Raw genomic sequence first — 18,782 nt, 5'->3', positions numbered from 1 at the left:
TCAGTTCACGGACTCCGAGCCAAATTAGAACTTCCCTCCAAATCTTGTCGCGACACAGAATATCAGTCCGGAGAGCTTTACCCGAGTGCCGACAGCGGGAACGGCCCTTACGAAAAATTACTGGAGTTTTTTCTGAAGAAAACTGCAGTTTTTTGGACATGAAATAACTGCAATACTGCACTTTTACGTCATTATATTGCAAACCTACAATTCAATGTACTGCAGCTTTATTGCATTTGTTCTTCCTTACAAAAATAACTGCAGTACAACTGCAGTACAGTGAAGTACAAATGCAGTAAAACTGCAGTAAAAGTGCAGTATTGCAGTTTTTTTTCATGTCCAAAAAACTGCAGTATTACTTCAGAAAAACTGCAGTAATTTTGCAGGTTCTACAGCAGGGAGAGGGTCGCCGGCCGACAGGCAGCCAAACATCGTCCAGGGTGGCAGGACCACTAAAGAGTTGGAACCAACAAAAAAGTTCCCTTACATGTTACACAGAGGACGCCCTTTAAAAACACACTAAAATAGGAAAAAAAATCCATAGAAATAGTGACTTTGGGAAATTCAGACTGAATTTCCTGTCTGTTTCTATCCACGGTGACCTGATAAACATAAAGATGCAGACCTCGTATATTATTATTATTATTACTATTTTTATTATATTTATTATTACTATTATATTTATATTACAACTATAACTATTATATTATTATTATATTATTTTATTATTATTTTATTATATTATTATTTATATATTTTTTTTATAGCCGCATTATCAGATTCCGAGGCGCTGATAAGACGCCAGCAGAACACAAATACAGATCAGACTTAATGACACCGCAGGAGACGAGGAAGCTGCGCCTGTGAGCTCACAATCCGTGGCCGGAGCCGTCATAATAAACAGAAAATGTATTGCATTAAAAATCAAAGTGCGGGGCGTGCGAGAGACCCCCAAGCTCTCTATAGAGGCCCCCCGGAGAAGAAGCATTCTGTGTATGGCGCTGATGACCGGGTCACCTGCGACCTCCTGTCCTTTAGACCTGGGAGCTCCTGGAATATTTCGCTATCAGGTGGTCACTGAGGACAAACGAGTTCCTCTCGGCTTAATATGAAGGAAGCGGGCAGGGAGCCAGGCTCGGGGCTATTGTGGGATCTCGTGTATAAATACCGTGTGGAACACAGGAGTGGCGATTACCTGAGAACACGGCCCCAGCATGGAGCTCCTCGGACTCTCCACCTTACTGCTCGTGGTCTGCGTCGTATTCCTGCTCTATGCTTTAACGCAAAGCAGTCCAAATCCGGGAAAAGCGCGGCTCCCCCCCGGACCGACCCCACTGCCCGTTTTGGGGAACATTCTTCATCTCAACGGAAAAAAGATCTTCGCGTCGCTTGTTAAAGTAAGTGAGAAAAAGAGCTAAAACACGGGAAAAAAAGTAAAGAACCAGAAACGACCTCCGAAGACAGGAGTGGGGGGGGTCTGATTTTATACACATTTTGCCCTGATTTCTTAATTTAGAAACATTTTCTAAAAATTGAAAAATAAAAACTACTATTTTAGAAACCACATTCGACGTTGATTTTTTTCAAGGAATTCTCTGGTGGTTTTTCATTTATTTAAAGGAAATGAGGAAGCAAATTTTCTGTTAAAATGCAAAGTTTTTTAAGGGCTAAGTAAATGTAAATGGTTTATTTTGTCGCCCACAAATTCATTTTAATTCAATAATTTTGTTGTAGATTTCTAGGAATAATATTGTCTATTATTTTTGGAATTTTACTATTTTTTTGCTCATTCGGTATATAATATGCTACAATGATAAGTTATATTTTAACTTTTTAACAAATCTTTAACATTATTGTCCAATTTTAACATATTAAGTTGGATTTAATGACTAGTTTAATATTACTTTTTTTATCTGTTTACTATATTTCTTTAACCGAATTACTATTCTGCCCGTAGAGATAAATTTACCTCCGTAAAATGATTTATAATAATTGTATTATGTTGCTGTTTTTGGACATTTTCTGTTATTCGGTTTGTTTTGAGACGATGATGAGAAGCACATAATTTTGGCTCCACAAACATTTTGTTCATTATTGGTTAACAAGTTAGGAGAAAATTAACTTTTAGTAGCTTGAGATATTTGATATTTTGTTTAATATTTTAATACATATTTTTTTCTGGGTAGATAAGACTAATAATACTAATAAACACAAAACATCTAATAACATATTAAATAAATAGAAGAAAACAATAATAATAATAAAAGAAAAATAATAACAATAATAAATAATAATAATAAAAATGATGATGATGACGATAATAAAAATAATAATAATATATTGAATAATAATAATATTAATAATAAATTGAACAATAATAATAATATATTTAATAATAATAATATTATAATAAGGGTCTGCATTATCGCCCCTCTAGCTCGGTGAGAAATATGGTCCGGTCTACACTGTTTACATGGGCATGGAGCGAGTCGTGGTCCTCTATGGTTACGAGGCGGTGAAAGAGGCTCTGAACGACCGCGGGGAGGAATTTTCTGGTCGGGGGCACATGCCCGTTCTGGATAAGATAAGCGATAACGGTCACGGTGAGGATCGCTTCCCTCGTTAGGAAGGGCCGCCCCGGTGAGGTGAAGAGGACCGCAGCGTTTTATCTCATTACTTGTTTAACGATAAACTACTTCACCGGCCCATTAAATATCCCCGGGCTTCTGCTCTGCGGGGGCAGCCATTTCCGCTGAAAATACCCCGCCCTCATCTCGCCCCCTTCCCGGCGTTTAGCCCCCCTTCTGTCCGTGTCGGCCCGCGGCGCGAGGGACTTTCTTATCCATTCTATTCTCTATCGCAGGCGTCATCGGCAGTAACGGCGAGCGCTGGAAGCAGCTGCGCCGATTCTCTCTCATGACCCTGAGAAACTTCGGGATGGGGAAGAGGAGCATCGAGGAGCGAATCCAGGAGGAAGCGTCTTTCCTCATCGAGGAGCTCAGGAGAACCAACGGTGTGTGAATTATCCGGAGAACGCAAAACATCAAATATCGACCCCGCCAACAAAAACACTTTAAACAGAATCCAAGATATCATTACAAATCGTACCAAACCGAGGCAGATATTTTGAGGCCGAAGGGGGATAAATTTATCAGAGAGACCAATAATTTCATTCCATTGTCAGGAAACAACAAAGGAAACAATTTGACTCCTTTGTGGGAATGTATAAACTCCAATCTTACAGAAAATGAAGGGTTAAATGGTCCTCTTGTGTTGGGGGCTTCAGCGCTAGGACCACCAGCTCCAGACGGTACATTATCTGGCAGGAGTTTGGGTTTCTGATCGTTCTTTGGTCTCCGTCTCCCTCGTAGGGCAGCCTTTGAATCCCACCTACTACTTCAGCAGAGCCGTGTCTAACGTCATCTGCTCGGTGGTCTTCGGGAACCGGTTTGAGTACGAAGACAAGAACTTTCTGCGATTACTCGGCCTCTTTAATGAAACATTTAGAGGCTTCAGTTCTGTTTGGGGTCAGGTGAGTGACGCTCGGTTCAGTGTTGGGGAGCAGGTCAGGACAGTTTGACCTAATCCTCCCCAACGTTTGCTCTCTTACAGATGTATAACATATACCCAAAGGTCTTCGGGAAATTACCCGGACCCCTTAACAAGTTCTTCGACGCCATTAAGGGGATAAAAGAATTTGTTTCGGAGAGAGTCAAAATGCACCAGGAGACCCTGGACCTCAACTCCCCCCGAGACTTCATCGACTGCTTCCTCATAAGGATGGAGCAGGTGAGTCCAGCAAACAGCAGAGAAGCTTCGTTGTGGAGTCCGGGAACCGGGTCTGGTGAGGCTCGATAGACGAGAACGGCAAATATTCTATTCTAATATTTATTGCAGGTTTCTGATGGTTCATGTAGAACGTGGATGGTTTTGGGGAACAGCGTAGAATGTGACGTCGGACGCAGTATCACAGAACCCTACGATGGTTGTTTTAGAACGTGGGGAAGATGGGGAGCCCAGGACTCCGTCTCGGGATTAGAAAGCAAATCGGGGAGGCCATGTTTGTGTTTTAACCAGAATTAAGCAAACCCTTATTTTCTGCCTCTCTCCCCCTTAATGTCATCGCAGGAGAAGAACATACCAGACACCGAGTTTCACATGGATGGGATTCTTAACACCACGTTTGATATGTTCGGGGCCGGGACAGAAACTGTGAGCACAACGCTGCGTTACTGCCTCATGATCCTTCTCAAGCACCCGGACGTGGAAGGTATAGAGTCAGCCATGTTACCCCGAAGGGATAATAATAGAGCGAATATATCGGTATCATGTCTCCGGTGGGGATATCTTCCCCAAACCTATGTCCCTTGTTGTCTCCTTTGCCCCTAGAACGCTTACACCAGGAGATTGACCGGGTCGTTGGCAAAAACAGGGCGCCGTGTATCGAAGACCGTTCGCGCATGCCGTACACGGACGCCGTCATCCACGAGGTCCAGAGATTCATCGACCTCATACCCCTTGGACTTCCACACAAAGTGACTCAAGATGTTGAATTCAGAGGATACTTTATTCCCAAGGTGAGAATCACAAAGATAATTCAATATCAACTCAATGCTTGGCTCGCCCATCTTTTCCGAAAAATATCCAAACAACTGGACGGCCACCATCAGCTGTGGAGTCCAAATGTTTATTGCCCTGTATAGGAAGAGGCTTTGCCTTTATTATATCCCAAACTATTCCGAGACCATGTGCCTTCTGGAAAGGACTCAGAATGTCTTCACCTCCCAGAGGGACCATCAGAATAATGAGAGTCTATGGGGAACGGACTTCATTAGCATCGCCATAAAGCATCAGCTCAGTGTGTTTATTGGGTCAAAAGCTGAAAGTTCCCTTTTTTAAACATTATATTTTATTAATAAACAAACGGTTTGATGTCTGATTCCCTGCGCTGTAAGACGTTCTCCCTCATTCTCAGGGCACCACCGTCTACCCGCTGCTCAGTTCAGTTCTCCGCGACCCCAAGCAGTTTAAGAATCCGCACGACTTCAACCCGGGACATTTCCTGGATAACGAGGGAAAATTCTCCAAGAAAGACGGATTCATGCCATTCTCCTCGGGTACCTCTCTCTGCCCAAATCCCATCACACACATCCGCATTCTGATGTCGCCTACAGCGATTCCATGTCTCTTCTCTCCCACCCCACAGGGAAGCGGATCTGCGCCGGAGAGGGCCTGGCTCGCATGGAGCTCTTCTTGTTCCTCACCACCATCCTGCAGAACTTCACGCTTAAGTCTGCCGCGGACAGAGAAGAGCTCGACCTCACCCCGGAGATCAGCGGATTTGGAAACATTCCCCGAGCCTACCAGCTGAGCTTCATTCCGCGCTAACAGAGACCGACGAGGGCGACGTGTTTTTATTATTACAAAGGTAGTGATACGAACAGCCTCCCCTCCCCCACACGCCGCCGCCATACTTCACATAAGCTGTTAGAAAACCTTAACTGGGCTTCTTCATCCACTTTGCTGATTTTATTATTAAAATATTAGTGATATTATTCCGGATATTAATTAATAATAACCAAGGTCTCCCCAGAAAGAAATAACCACGCAGAAGAGGCCCCATTCATAAATTTACAGGGAATGCTTAAATGTCATGTGATACAAAAGCAGGCACTGGTTGTTGCACAAAAAAGAAACTTGTGTAAACGTTTTGTTGTTTCTTTATGTGATTAAACCTTCTGATTAAAAATGTAAATAACAATAACGATAATAAAAATAATAATAATAATAGTAATCTATCCTATAATGTATTTGAAAGGTTACAGATATTTTTTGTAATTGGAAGCTCTTTTTCTGTATATTTAGAGAGATTTTATGATATTCATTTTAAATAAATGCTATTTTATTCTACAAAATGAAAAGCATCTTTTTTTCTGAGCAGAAATATTATAATATTAATAGAATGTGAGCGCCAATAGCCAATAATGCGTATTTGGTTGGGTATATCGATGATATTTCTTCTGTCCACTTGTTGTTATGGATGGAATCCATGGAAACCAAATAGAACGGTCGCAAAGCCATAAAAGGGTTAAAAAAAGGGTTAAGAAAATATTATCTTTAACAATTTTAAGATAAGAATTTGTTGTACTTTTCAAAGAATACAGAAGACGTGAAGCTTAAATAAAAATAAATTACACCATGACTGGATCCTTTTAGTATCCATTCAAGAGAAGAAAAATGTAAAATCTATTAATAATACATTTCTAAACAAATACATCGTTACAGAGAGTATTGTGATGACATCATAGTATAATCACAAGCCTCATCTAATCACATGTGAGAAGATAAGGAAAAGTCCCCAAACGAACCCCTTCCAGCAGACATTTATTATTATTATTTATTATCAACAAAAGCTTTTGAAAACCCCTCTGACCACCGATCAAAAAGTGTTAGAAATATGAATATGGAACAGCGTGTGACGGAGCGCGGCGCCCCATAATCTGCTAAAGAAAACACGCGTTAATGACCTTATTTACATTACACACGTCAAGCCAGGCCTTAAGGGGTTAAAACACGGAATGCGGTGCTTATACTGAGTGCCGGGTAATCATTTTATCCCAGATCTTACATTTCCATTGAACGGAGAAAGAAACATTATTATTATTATTATTTATTGGGTAATATGGCACCAACATATTCCGCGGCGCGGTACGATGGGTTTACAGGACATAACCAGTGGGCAGAGAGAAAAGGTAGGAAGGGCCCGGCTCAGACCAGCTCAACGGGCTTCTGATGGAACGAGCACTTTAATCCACTGCGAAGCCCTCGAGGGTGTTTGTGGCCCCGGAGAAGGCGTTTAATACGAATTCATCTGCCGGGCGGGCCGTTTGGGACGGGTATAAATACCGGCTGCTAATACAGGCGCGGCAATCGGTGGAGCTTATGGCTGCGGAATGGAGTTCCTCGGACTCATAACCCTGCTGCTAGCGGCCTGCGCCATATTCCTGCTTTTTACCCTAATGCAGGGCAGAGAGAAGGGGGGCAAGTCGAGGCTCCCCCCGGGTCCCACTCCGCTGCCGGTATTGGGGAATATTCTACAGCTGAGTGGGAAAGAGGTCTTCAAATGCTTCATTAAGGTAAGGCAGGGTTGTTTAACCCTTTTTGCGGATGCTGTGCCCAGAGAACCCCTTAAAGGGAGGATTCAGAGTGGCTGTAAACTGGAATTCTGATACAAATGGAAACAACAGAACAAAAAAATGTTTACTTTGAAGAGAGGAAACCCGATTCAAGGGGTTTGAGAGCGAAAGAGGAGTTTGTTTCGTCTGCTCGATATGTTCAGGTTGGTTTGGGAGGAGGAACACGAGTAACAGATGTTTCTATTAACAAGACTGAACTTGTAAAGGAACTATTTTGGCTTCTTCCACGACCCTGGAACACTCACTGTGACAGGAACAACCTGCACCCTGACTAAGCTCACCCACCAGAAAATCCATCTCTCGCCCCACAGGTCACAAGGGACACAAAACTTCAACTATCAGACAGGACACACAGCTCTTACCAAACCTCAGCAGCTCTGTAGTAAAAACAAACAAAACAATTCAGTAGTTTACCACCCTGACATGAGAAACAACAAGCCACCCAACAACAACAGGACAAAACCAATACCAAAGCAAACCAGGACCTCACTTAATGAGGAAACAATCGCCACCTGCCACCAGACTTGCGGTGACTTGCGACCAGCATGCACCACACCATATGTAAAACGCAATATGCAGATCGTATGCACATTAGGTATACCAGAAACCCACACCAACTAACATAAGACTGCCATCAGAACCAATAATATTGGTCAGACATACAGAAGAAAGGGAGCAATCGTGGTCTGAGGATTATTGGCTCACTCAGGCTGGGGTTGATTGCAGCTGGCACAGCCCTCTGAGGGGTTGCTGAGCTTGTGGTAAAGCTGGGCTGAGTAACTCTTCAGCCAGGCTGCATCTTTCTGGCTGGGATGGTGAAAGGCTTGTAGAGACTCATTGCACACAGCTTTCTGACTTGGATGAGTAATAGAGAGCTGGGATCCAGCGCCTACTTGGTGAAAAAAAAAAAAAGTGTAGAAAGAGAGTGAGAGAGAAATAATGTGAGTGGTGATCTGGCTGCTGCACCTTTTACCTGACTCATTCACTGTGACTCTGTAATCAGGTGTGGGGCGATGTAAGGACAAATCCAAGATAGGGAAACAAATTGTGCTGCAGCTACTGTCTGCCGTTGCCTGCTGGGAATATGCGATGTAATCCAGGGATCCACCATCTGAAATGAAAATACGGCCTCTGGCGCGCCCCTCATGCACTATCCGGGTATTGCTGTTTTACTTATTTTGTAAAATGTGTTAACACTCATGTAAAGCACGGAGAGGTTTCTCTTCAACCCAGGGAGCCTCAGCTACGGCGTGCGGCATCCATCGTCCTGCTAATCACCAGGGGACAAAACTCCTGCGAATATCCAAAAAGTTGTACTTTCACCCCTGTGAAACTCCATTAAAAATCACGTCTTTATGGTTTTCCACCTTAAGTTGCGTCACAGGTGCCCACATGTGACATAACGAAAGAATTTTGATGTCGTCGAATAGAGTTACCGCAGAAGGAATAGGAGATCTAACAGTGAGAGTAGAATCCCAGCAGGGGTGGAAGAGACATTCGGCCCCCGTCTAGTCGCCTGTTTCTCCTGCTGTAAAGACTCAAACCTTAATCAGTCGTTGGTCTCGTCTTAGATTCACGAGCCGTATGTCTATCCCATGCATGTTTAATACCCTCACTGTATTACACTCTACCACCTCTGCTGGGAGGCTGCTCCACTTATCTACCACCCTCTCAGTAAAACTTCCTTACATTCCATCTAAGCCTCTGGCCCTCTACTGTTAGATTCCGATCTCTTCTTAAAACTTTTATCCTCTGATCAAACGGAGCAACAAACCAAAAAGGCTGAATGTGAGTTGTTTTTTTAATTAATGGTACAAACAATATAATAATGTAAACATCTCCTCCGCTAACGAGCGCAGGGCACGGTTCAGGTGCGTGCTCAGACAGGCCAGGTTGTTCGCTCTGTTGGGATTAATTCAACGAAGTTGGCCGATTGTCAAGAACTCCGGCTCGGTGTATGAGGAGCGTCAAAGTCGGGGGTCCTCAGGCAAGGTCAGCCATTACCTCCCACCCCACGGTGAAAACGAGGACACCGGATTCAATAACCCAAGGCAGGGGGTACAGCAAGAACGTGGCAGGAACTGAGAACAACCAGACCCTACAGCAGCTCGGGAATCCCTCGCAGACGGGAACCGGCAGCGGTCAGGGCCGGGTTACGAAGATGGGGAGCAGCGGTGGTAGGAGTCCGTTCAGGACAACCTAAAAGGTCTAAGCCAGGGTCAGCGAGTAACAGAGATAAAGTACTAGATGGCAGGAACACTGAGTATTAGTGTTAGTGTTTAGTTTGAGTCCTTCTAAAACTTTAATTTTGCTCATCTTGAGCTTTAACCGGTCCACTCGCCTGCCCATGATCCTCTGGCTCTCTGCCACCTCTTTCCTTCTGACCTGAAGCCTCCTGGAGTTCCGGACATTGAAACGATGACGTAATTACATAAGTATGGAGTCCATAAATGGCGTCCAACGCCCCGTACGGAAGGCAAGTATTGTTCAAAAGCTCAGAAAACAGAGATTTATTTCAAGCAACTCAGGATTTCACACAAGGGGTGTCTGACGTCACCGGAGGATGTCACGGCCCCATTCGGTCTTTGGTTTGGGTGGGAGAGGCAATGTTGGAGCACTGGACAACTCAGTGATTAATATTGACCATGAAATATCGAAAGTCTGCATTTTCTGTCCCCTGTAGCTCAGTGAAAAGTTTGGTCCGGTCTACACCATTCACGTGGGCATGGAGCGAGTCGTGGTCCTCTGTGGTTATGACGTCGTGAAAGAGGCGCTGAACGACCGCGGAGAGGAGTTTTCTGCTCGGGGACGCATGCCGCTTCTGGAAAGGATAAGCAATGGCGGTCACGGTGAGGATGGCCGGACTCCGTGTCCCCTACTTCTAATTCCTGTCTCATATCTCCCTCCTGTCACCCACCAGTGGCAGATAGGTCTCTCTTTATATTACCGCTTTACTGATTTTCTTCCACCTGGTCTGTTGCAGGCGTCGTTGGCAGTAACGGGGAGCGCTGGAAACAGCTGCGCCGATTCTCTCTCATGACCTTGAGAAATTTCGGGATGGGGAAGAGGAGCATCGAGGAGCGAATCCAGGAGGAAGCTCAGTTCTTAGTAGAGGAAATCCGAAAAACCAAAGGTGAGTAAATTTACTGCGTCTGTTTTATCAAAGGAAGGGCTAAAGTTTATCAAACACAAATGGAATGATGGCAAATGTTTGGCAACAACACAGACAATGTAGGGTTAGAAGTGTTTGAGCTTGTTGAGTGCCATGTAAGGCAAGCCATTGGGCAAAACAAGGACCCTCTTTTTAAAGGAAGGGCAACCTACAGTCTCCTGAACCCTCAGGCTAAAATACCAGTGGTGTATACTGGCCTCATATCCCCCACCGTTGTCTGTGTCATATTTGTCCCCAAACAGCTTGTCAGTGCCCTAAACAACTTTTCTAATCCATCTTTGCTGCCAAACACTCTGACTGTGTGACCTGTGCCACTAAACAGCTTGTCAGTGACCCCAAACAGCTTGTGTGCCATCTTTGTGTTTCAAACAAATGGTCAGTGCTGTTGTTTCACCTTTGCTTTGTCCCCTTTGTCCCCTTTGTCCCCTAACAGCTTGTAAGCTCCCCCAAACAGCACACATACTTTCACATACACATTCATGCTGACACTTATACATATATACTCATCGTAATGCACACACGGTCAGTAACACCTCATTACCTGGTGCCGCACATCCTGGTGGCCAAGCGCTTGTAAATAATGTCATATCCCGGCTCTCGGTAAGGACGATGGTGGTCATTAAAACACATTTTGGAGGAAGGGTCTTGAGGTTGCCATGGGTCAGGCCTAAGGCAGAACCAAACCAAAATACATAGAAACATGGACTCTGATGACATAACCACCATTTGGTCCATCGAGTTGCTCTCTTTTTCCTGCCTCCTTAATCGGTGGTAGGTCTTGTACATCTTTGTAAGATACAATGTGTTCATGCATTATAATTAAGAGGGAGGTAGAAGCATTATTAACTCATCTACAGACACCAGACAGCCAGAAGGCTTGCTCTTCCCTCAGAAATCACAACCACAATAGATTCTGGATAGGTGCATGCAAATAAGGTTAACAATGATCACCTTTTGCCTCTATACCCAGTTTATACATGGATCACTTGGAAGTAATTGCCCCCTGTACGAGGCAGACATCAGACGAAAGTCAGGTAAAACGTGCAGCAGCCAGATCATCGCTCACGTTACTTTCCTCACACTCTCTTTTTTCACTTCTTATTTTACACCAAGTAGGCTCTGGACCCCAGCTCTCTTTATTACTCATCCAAGTCAGAAAGCTGTGTGCAATGAGTCCCTACAAGCCCTGCTAGCCTTTCACCATCCCAGCCAGAAAGATACAGCCCAGCTTTACCACAACCACCCAAGCAGAGAGCTCAGCAATCAACTCACTGCAGGCCCCAGAAGCAGCCACATAAATAGCAATTGCTCTTTTTTATCATCAGCTCAAGAAATACCATTACATAAGTTATGGTGAGTAAAGGTGATGGGGAAACCATTCCACTTAAAATTAACCCCTTCAATCCCCTATAGACGTACCGGGACGTCCAAAAAACGCCCACAAAGAAACCCCTATGGACGTCCCGGTACGTCCATCCCTTCGTGCAGCGTCAAGGACACATCCCTGCCGCTGCACGGGAGACCAGGCTGTCGTTTGACAGCCTGGACTCCCCACTGACAGCAGAAGCCGGCTTTGCCGGCTTTCTGCTGTCCGATCGCCCGTAACAGCTTCCGGCATGAAAGCCGGTAAGCTGTTACCGGTAAACTGCCCGATCGCGCGATCGCGCAGTTGACGTAACCCGCTGACGTAACCCGGAAGGTCATCGGAGGACAGGATATCTCCTGCGGGGATATCCTGCCCTCCGATGAGGCACAGAGACGCTGCGATCTCTATGGAGGTCTGTGAGGACCTGCATAGAGATCACAGTGTGATCGGTGCAGGGGGATCGCGGGGAGGGGAGTGAGAAACCATCTCTCTCACTCCCCCTCCCGGCCTGAAACAGAAAAGCTGGGAAAAAAAAAACGGTTAGTCATTTAAAAATGATATTAAATAAATCATTAAAATATTAATATAAATAATACAAAAAAAAATTATAATGTGGGCTGTGATGTCATTGTGACATCACTGACATGTTCAGGAGGTCCCTAGGAGGACCTCTAACCATTACTGTGTAAAAATAATATATAAAAAATAAAAAAAATTAAAATAAAATAAAAATTAAAAAAAAATATATAAAAAAAGATAATAAAAAAATTATTAAAAAACCTTACTTCCCATTGCCCTAGCATAACATCTAGCCAGTATAACCCTCCTGCCCCCGTTCACAACCCCCAAACCCGTTAAGCCATAGGCATAAAAATTATACAAAATTGTACACCTAATAGAACGCTCCCTGGTGCTGAGAAAGTCTGGAAAATCTATATAAATTAGGTATTTCTGAAATCAGGACACCTGAATTGATAAACTTGGAGGGGATTTTCCATCACTTTACCTAATTTTGTGAGGATTCAGAGGGAAAATTTTAAAAAAATTAGTTTATTTTTCTAATCTTCGCTAGCTTTTACTAAATTTCTCATTCTAAATTTTCAGCTAATCACCCAACTATGGTATCAAACGAAAGCTCTATCTCTCTTTGAAAAAACAATATATAGTTTACATGAGTACACTATTCACAGGAAAAGAGAATGATCGCTAAACCGACATACCCCAAAAATGGCAAAATTGCTCTGGGCTTTGAGGTACCAAAAACCCCTGGGATTGAAGGGGTTAAGGGGTATTAGAAGCATTATTATTAAACACTCATCTACAGACACCAGACAAGCCAGAAGGCTTGTTGTTCCCTCAGAAATCTCATGGTGCTGCCACAACCACAATGAATTCTGGGTAGGTGCATGCAAATAAGGTCAAGCCAGTGTTACTCCAGTATCCCAACCTCATGCTGATGAGTCCCATTAAGGATGAAGCAGCTGTTTGTGAGCTGTGATCTGGCTACTGCACCTCTAACCCGAGTTTTGTCTGAAGGTTGTCCTGTACAGCGGGCAATTACTTTCAAGGGATCCATGTATGAAGTGGGTGTAGAGGCAAAAGGAGATTATTGTTGATTTTATTTGCATGTGTCTACCCAGAATCCCTTGTGGTTGTGGCAGCACCGTGAGATTTCTGAAGAAAAAACAAGCCTTCTGGTGTCTGTCGATGAGTGTTTAATGCTTCTACTTCCCTCTTAATTTTAAGTGGAAGGGTTTTCCATCACCTTTACCCACCATAATTTGGTCATTCATACATTATAAAAAGAGAATGTATTGAATAATCCCAAAATTCATATGCATCCCCCCGCAAACACACACATGCCTCATCACAATCGCCCCAAAGAAAGCTGATTTTGGTATGTCAGTTATACCTGTTTATTCTTCTGTCCCCAACTTGTCTCGCAGGTCGGCCCCTGGACCCCATTTTCTATTTCAGCAAAGCTGTGGCCAATGTTATCTGCTCCGTGGTCTTCGGAACCCGTTTTGAATACGAAGACAAGAACTTTATGAGGTTGCTGGGGCTCTTAAATGAATTATTAAGAGGTCTCAGTTCTGCCTGGGGTAAGGTAAGGACTATGTAGATCGACATCCCAACAACATCACACGGGACTGTCCCTTTAACCCATTAAACAAGTCATTGCCGTTAGTTCTCAGTTCTCTCCAACACGTACTCTCTTACAGATGTATAACGTATACCCAGAGGTCTTCGGGAAGTTACCCGGACCCCACAACAAGCTCTTCAATGCTGTGAAAGGACTAAAAGAGTTTATTACGGAAAGAGCAAAAATACACCAGGAGACCCTGGACCCCAACTCCCCCCGAGACTTTATTGACTGCTTCCTCATTAAGATGAAACAGGTCAGTTTACTTTTACTAAAGCTACCTCACTCTCACGCACACTCGCTTAACTGCAGGAGAGTCAAATTGTTGCGAGTTGAAAGAAGTAAACAGCTCGCAGATGAATTAACCCATAGATTGCTTGCAGTTTGGGATTTGCAGGTCAACCTAACAGTAATATATTCAAAACCATGATGGTCCCCCATTAACCGAAGGGGGGCAAATATATTATTCATTTTGGGAAAGGCAGTGGAAGGGGAGTAGCACACGGAGGGCTCTGTGACTCTCCAAAGGGTTTGTTGCATTTTTAACTTTAATTGAACTTTGACCCCTCCCCTACACCATCCCTATTGGCTGGGGTTGTGGGTTGCTTCATGCAGAGAAAATTGGCCTCACGTTTTGGTTCTGGACGGCGATTGTGGGCCAGAGTAGACTGACAGGTCAATGGAAACCTTTGCAATACATACAAATCCGAATGCGCAAGTGTAATTTTTATTGTTGTTAATTTGTTATTACACCACCTACTGGTTGTAAAGCATATTGCGATGTGCCGTTTATTGGCTTTTAGTTGTAGTATCCCACCTCTTATGCAATTTCAGTGTTGTTATAAATGTGAGGTGTAGGTTGTATTTATGTTGTGTTCCCCACCCTGTACAGTTATTGTGTGTCAATTTTACCACTGTTCAGCATCCTGTGAAGTGTATTTTGTGGGTGTTACTTTGGGTCACCATAACTTACCTGGTGGCCTTGAGAATCCACATCTTAATGTGTTTATTAATATTGTGGATGTGTTGTTGTTGTTTTTGGTGTTTGGTAGTTTGTGGTTTAATCTAGCAGGTGAAGCGCCTCAGGAACCAGTCCTTTATAATCCATAGTGAAAGCACAATGAGTAGACTGTCCTCCAAGCTTGCCGTTTAGTGAATATACCCCGGTATGTGGTGAGATAAAATTGAGTTGTCTGTTACAATGCTCGCTGTCTTTGTTCCAGGAGAAGCATATCCCGGACACTGAATTTCACATGGACGCGCTGGTTGACACCACTTTTGATATGTTTGGAGCGGGTACTGATACAGTTAACATAACCCTACGTTACGGCCTGATGATTCTTCTCAAACACCCGGACGTGGAAGGTGTGTATGTGACGGTCTGCCGGGGTGCGCGTGGCCTGCAGACAGACAGGTTGTTTCTTCTGTGTCTAATATTCCTCAGTTCCTTATGTGTCCACAGAGCGAGTTCACCGCGAGATCAACCGGGTCATTGGCAGAAACAGAGCCCCGTGCATAGAAGATCGCTCACGCATGCCATACACGGACGCCGTCATCCACGAGATCCAGAGATTCGTTGACCTCATACCCCTCGGTGCTCCACATAAAGTGACCAAAGATGTTGAATTTAGGGGATACTTTATTCCAAAAGTGAGAAAAAAATTGATCCAAAGAGATAAGGCCGCAGTAAATATCGAGTACTCAATCTTCATCATCTGAGGCTGTTCTCCCACAAGGGGATATGCAACCTCATCCTTCCCAGACCAAAGCCTAAGGATGGCCAGATCTTTTTGGGTCTCCTCAAAGACCCATTGAAGTCTTGAGGAAGAGGAGTGGCAGCCAATAATCACAGCACACTCCCCCCAAAAAAAGCAATGCTGAGTCTTCAGGGAGCGAGTTCCACTGTAGCATTGGGTGGCTCTTGGCACTTAAAAAGCTGAAGGGTGCTTACACACAGCTAGAAATCAAAAAAAATCACCAGCCATAAAATCCAGAATTAAGAAAAGAATAAGAAGTAGAAAGCACAGTTAAGGGCACAAGGTGAACTCAACCACATCAACCCTGGTGGAGCAAACCATAGGACACCAGTTGCTATGCTTTGAGCTTTTCATACTTGAGACCAGAAAGCCAATTAAGCATATAAAATTACTTACCACCATCACCAGCCATTGGCCAGGGCATATTAAGGTTGGGGTGAGCTGGACCTAGTAAATGGTATCTTTACACATTTCACAGAGCACGTTTTGAGTTTTTTGTGCACGCATGTTGTATGATGTCTCCATAGACCTGATATGGTCCATGAAGACTGAAGTTTTCTTGAGTTTTTTGTGAAGGGGGGGTGTTGTTGTCCCTTTTGGCCACTATCCACCCTTTGAAGACTTTAGTGGCTCCTCCTTTTGGAAGAACCCAAGAAGAACCAAGAAGGTTGGCTTAGACCTTGGAGGAAAGGAGGAGGAGACTGTGCATCCCCACGTGTTTGGTGCGGAAACACAAATCAGCATTCACATGTCTCACTTGTGCAGTTGGTATCCTTCTAGGCACAAGTGAGCAAGAAGGTCCACGTCTGGACCCATCCACCAGAGTGCCCAAAAGCAAAAAGTTATATATAAAAAGATGTGAGAACAACTCAAAGGGGTACAAAGGCAGCTTCTCCATTTGGGCATCTCTTGTAGGAAGATTTTAGATTGACATTTTAAGTTATTTTTTCTCTATAACAAGCTAAAACTTGAGATGCTCCTAAGTGGGTCACACACAAGGGCCGCGTATTAAATTGGTGTTTGTTCTCATCAGAGCTGTTTTTTGAACCATTTTGTACCCCCTGACATACTGATACAGACCCCCCATTTTGTTATGGCTATTAAGTGGACAATTCCTTATACCAATATAACAAGACCCAAAGACTTTGTTCTTAGATCTCATTTCTTCTGTCACATTAATTTGGTTTCTCCTGATTTCTTTTTTAGGATACGACGGTGTACACAATTCTCAGCTCCGTTCTGATGGACCCAACACAGTTTGAGGACCCGGACAACTTCAACCCAGGACACTTCCTGGACGAAGAGGGGAAATTCTGCAAGAAAGACGCATTCATGGCGTTCTCCTCAGGTATCTGCATTTTCTCGAACACAATCTTAGATTTCACATAATTATTAACCGCTCCTCGCGCTGGATGCTGTCGGCTCAGGCAGTCATTTTGTGTCCCCGACAGCTTTCCCGATGATTACAGAATATGGAGAACGGATTTCCCATTCCTTATTTACTATAGAAACAGGAGCCACACAGTGATGTCATAAACAATGGACAGATCTCATGAATGTATAATTTTTGTTTTTCTTGCATTGGGAGGTAAAACACATTTCTGTAGACGCAAAAAATTCTAAGTAAGTTCCTGGAATTGATATTAAAAAAAATTGTATAGCTGGATTCGAGAATACGTTATAATTCCAGAAAAACAATGGAAATTCCAACATGTAGACTAATTCATAAAAATACAGGTTAGATACATTTGGTGATTCCGCCTCAAAACTGCTCTGCTTGGATATCAATGGCCCTAAAACTTCAAATACTATAAATAAGAAAAAAATCACTTTGTGGCTGATTCCAGATACAACTATGGCTGAATTCCTCAAAAAAAGACAGTCAACCAAAGGGTTTCTTTATATTCTGCTCCCCCCGTACCACCATGAGTGACCATCCGCAAGGTCCTGCACACGCGGGAGCGCGATGATGGGATTTGTCTTCTGTCTCCCTACAGGGAAGCGGATTTGCCTCGGGGAAGGCCTGGCTCGGATGGAACTCTTCCTAATGTTCACCACCATCCTTCAGAACTTCGCCCTCAAGCCCACCGTGGACCCAGAAGACATCGACCTGAGCCCAGAGATGAGCGGGTTTGGAAATTGTCCTCATCCGTACCAGCTCTGCTTCATCACGCGATAATACCTTAAAATACATTTTATAAAAATGTCTTTTTTTTTGTATCCCTTACATTCAATTCATATTTTGTAGGAAATACCCGGAACCGCAAAAAATTTAAGCGTAGATGGTCGGCAGCCATTAAGAGAAAAGGGGGAGAATCAAAAGTCAAATCTTTGATAAAAATTGAATCGTTGAACAAATATTAGATTTTTGTGAACCATGAAACCGCCTCGGCTTTATTATATAGTTTATTATATATTCTAAAGTTTATTATTCATTAAACCTTTAATGTGCTGTTCTGTGGGTATTAAATTGTTAAATTAAATTAATTAGCAATTTCATCATCGTTAGCTGGCAGATTATTTTCATACGGAATAAATTAACGTAATTTATTTGTTGATGGACGGGATAATTATGTGCTAAGGTCCTCCACCCAGCCCTAAAGTAATCAAAAGGGGACGTGTCAAAGCTACGACATCTATCGCTAACACTTCGTATTTAAATTATTCACACTTGCAAATTTCCCTCCATTTCCTGTGGTCCCTCAGTGCAGACTGCGTCGGAATCCCATTGGTCAGTCCAAGCAGGAAGTTGGAAGCCGCTTCCTGTTCTCTCCCCGAGTTGTTTTAGCGGACAGCGCAGGAGCCTCTAGCGCTAGAGATTGTTTCCAGCCGCGCAGGTCCCTCCATAACGCTATTATCACAGATATCTCAGGGTGACGGGTGATTTAACCCCGCGATGGGGCAGCAAGATGGCGGCTCCCGCATACAGCGCAATGGGGGGTAATGGGGGATTTTTAAAAAATTAATCGTTTAATGTAAAGAAAAATCATAATATAGTTACTAAGAGGTGTAAAGATTAGGAATGGGGATCATGATCAAATAGACACTTCTGAGTGCCAAAATAGTCAGGTTTTAGCGTTGATGGATTTCAGTTAGAAGCAGAAAACGTTTTTAAAAATAATAAAATTGTTTAAAAAAAAAAATAGAG

General features: G+C 43.5%; 2 protein-coding genes across 6 annotated transcripts; both read left to right on the top strand.

The window, feature by feature from the left end:
- Positions 1-1,214: 1,214 nt before the first annotated feature.
- Positions 1,215-5,388, top strand: LOC149273489 (cytochrome P450 2C16-like). 4 transcript variants are annotated; one of them, XM_089506267.1, is made up of 9 exons: positions 1,215-1,397; positions 2,438-2,597; positions 2,864-3,013; positions 3,372-3,532; positions 3,613-3,789; positions 4,129-4,270; positions 4,390-4,577; positions 4,976-5,117; positions 5,207-5,388. In XM_089506267.1, exons 1-9 carry the CDS (start codon positions 1,215-1,217, stop codon positions 5,386-5,388), a joined length of 1,485 nt encoding a protein of 494 aa, XP_089362393.1. The 4 variants fall into 4 exon arrangements, with proteins under 4 accessions (XP_089362393.1, XP_089362391.1, XP_089362392.1 ...); XM_089506265.1 differs by having other exon boundaries at positions 2,438-2,603; XM_089506266.1 differs by having other exon boundaries at positions 2,438-2,603; positions 2,864-3,015; positions 3,377-3,532.
- Positions 5,389-6,953: 1,565 nt separating this feature from the next.
- Positions 6,954-17,813, top strand: LOC149273488 (cytochrome P450 2G1-like). 2 transcript variants are annotated; one of them, XM_089506269.1, is made up of 9 exons: positions 6,954-7,136; positions 9,880-10,039; positions 10,180-10,329; positions 13,681-13,841; positions 13,957-14,133; positions 15,101-15,242; positions 15,340-15,527; positions 16,841-16,982; positions 17,632-17,813. In XM_089506269.1, the coding sequence occupies exons 1-9, from the start codon at positions 6,954-6,956 to the stop codon at positions 17,811-17,813; spliced, it is 1,485 nt and encodes a 494-aa protein (XP_089362395.1). The 2 variants fall into 2 exon arrangements, with proteins under 2 accessions (XP_089362395.1, XP_089362396.1); XM_089506270.1 differs by having other exon boundaries at positions 6,984-7,136; positions 9,880-10,045.
- The last annotated feature ends 969 nt before the right edge of the window (positions 17,814-18,782 follow it).

Source organism: Sceloporus occidentalis, unplaced genomic scaffold (genome assembly GCF_023333645.1).
Source record: "Sceloporus occidentalis isolate IW3139 unplaced genomic scaffold, rSceOcc1.0.p SCAF_373, whole genome shotgun sequence".
NCBI lineage: Eukaryota > Metazoa > Chordata > Lepidosauria > Squamata > Phrynosomatidae > Sceloporus > Sceloporus occidentalis.
The sequence above is the reverse complement of the archived record's forward strand: the minus strand, read 5'-3'. Positions and strand labels throughout refer to the sequence as shown.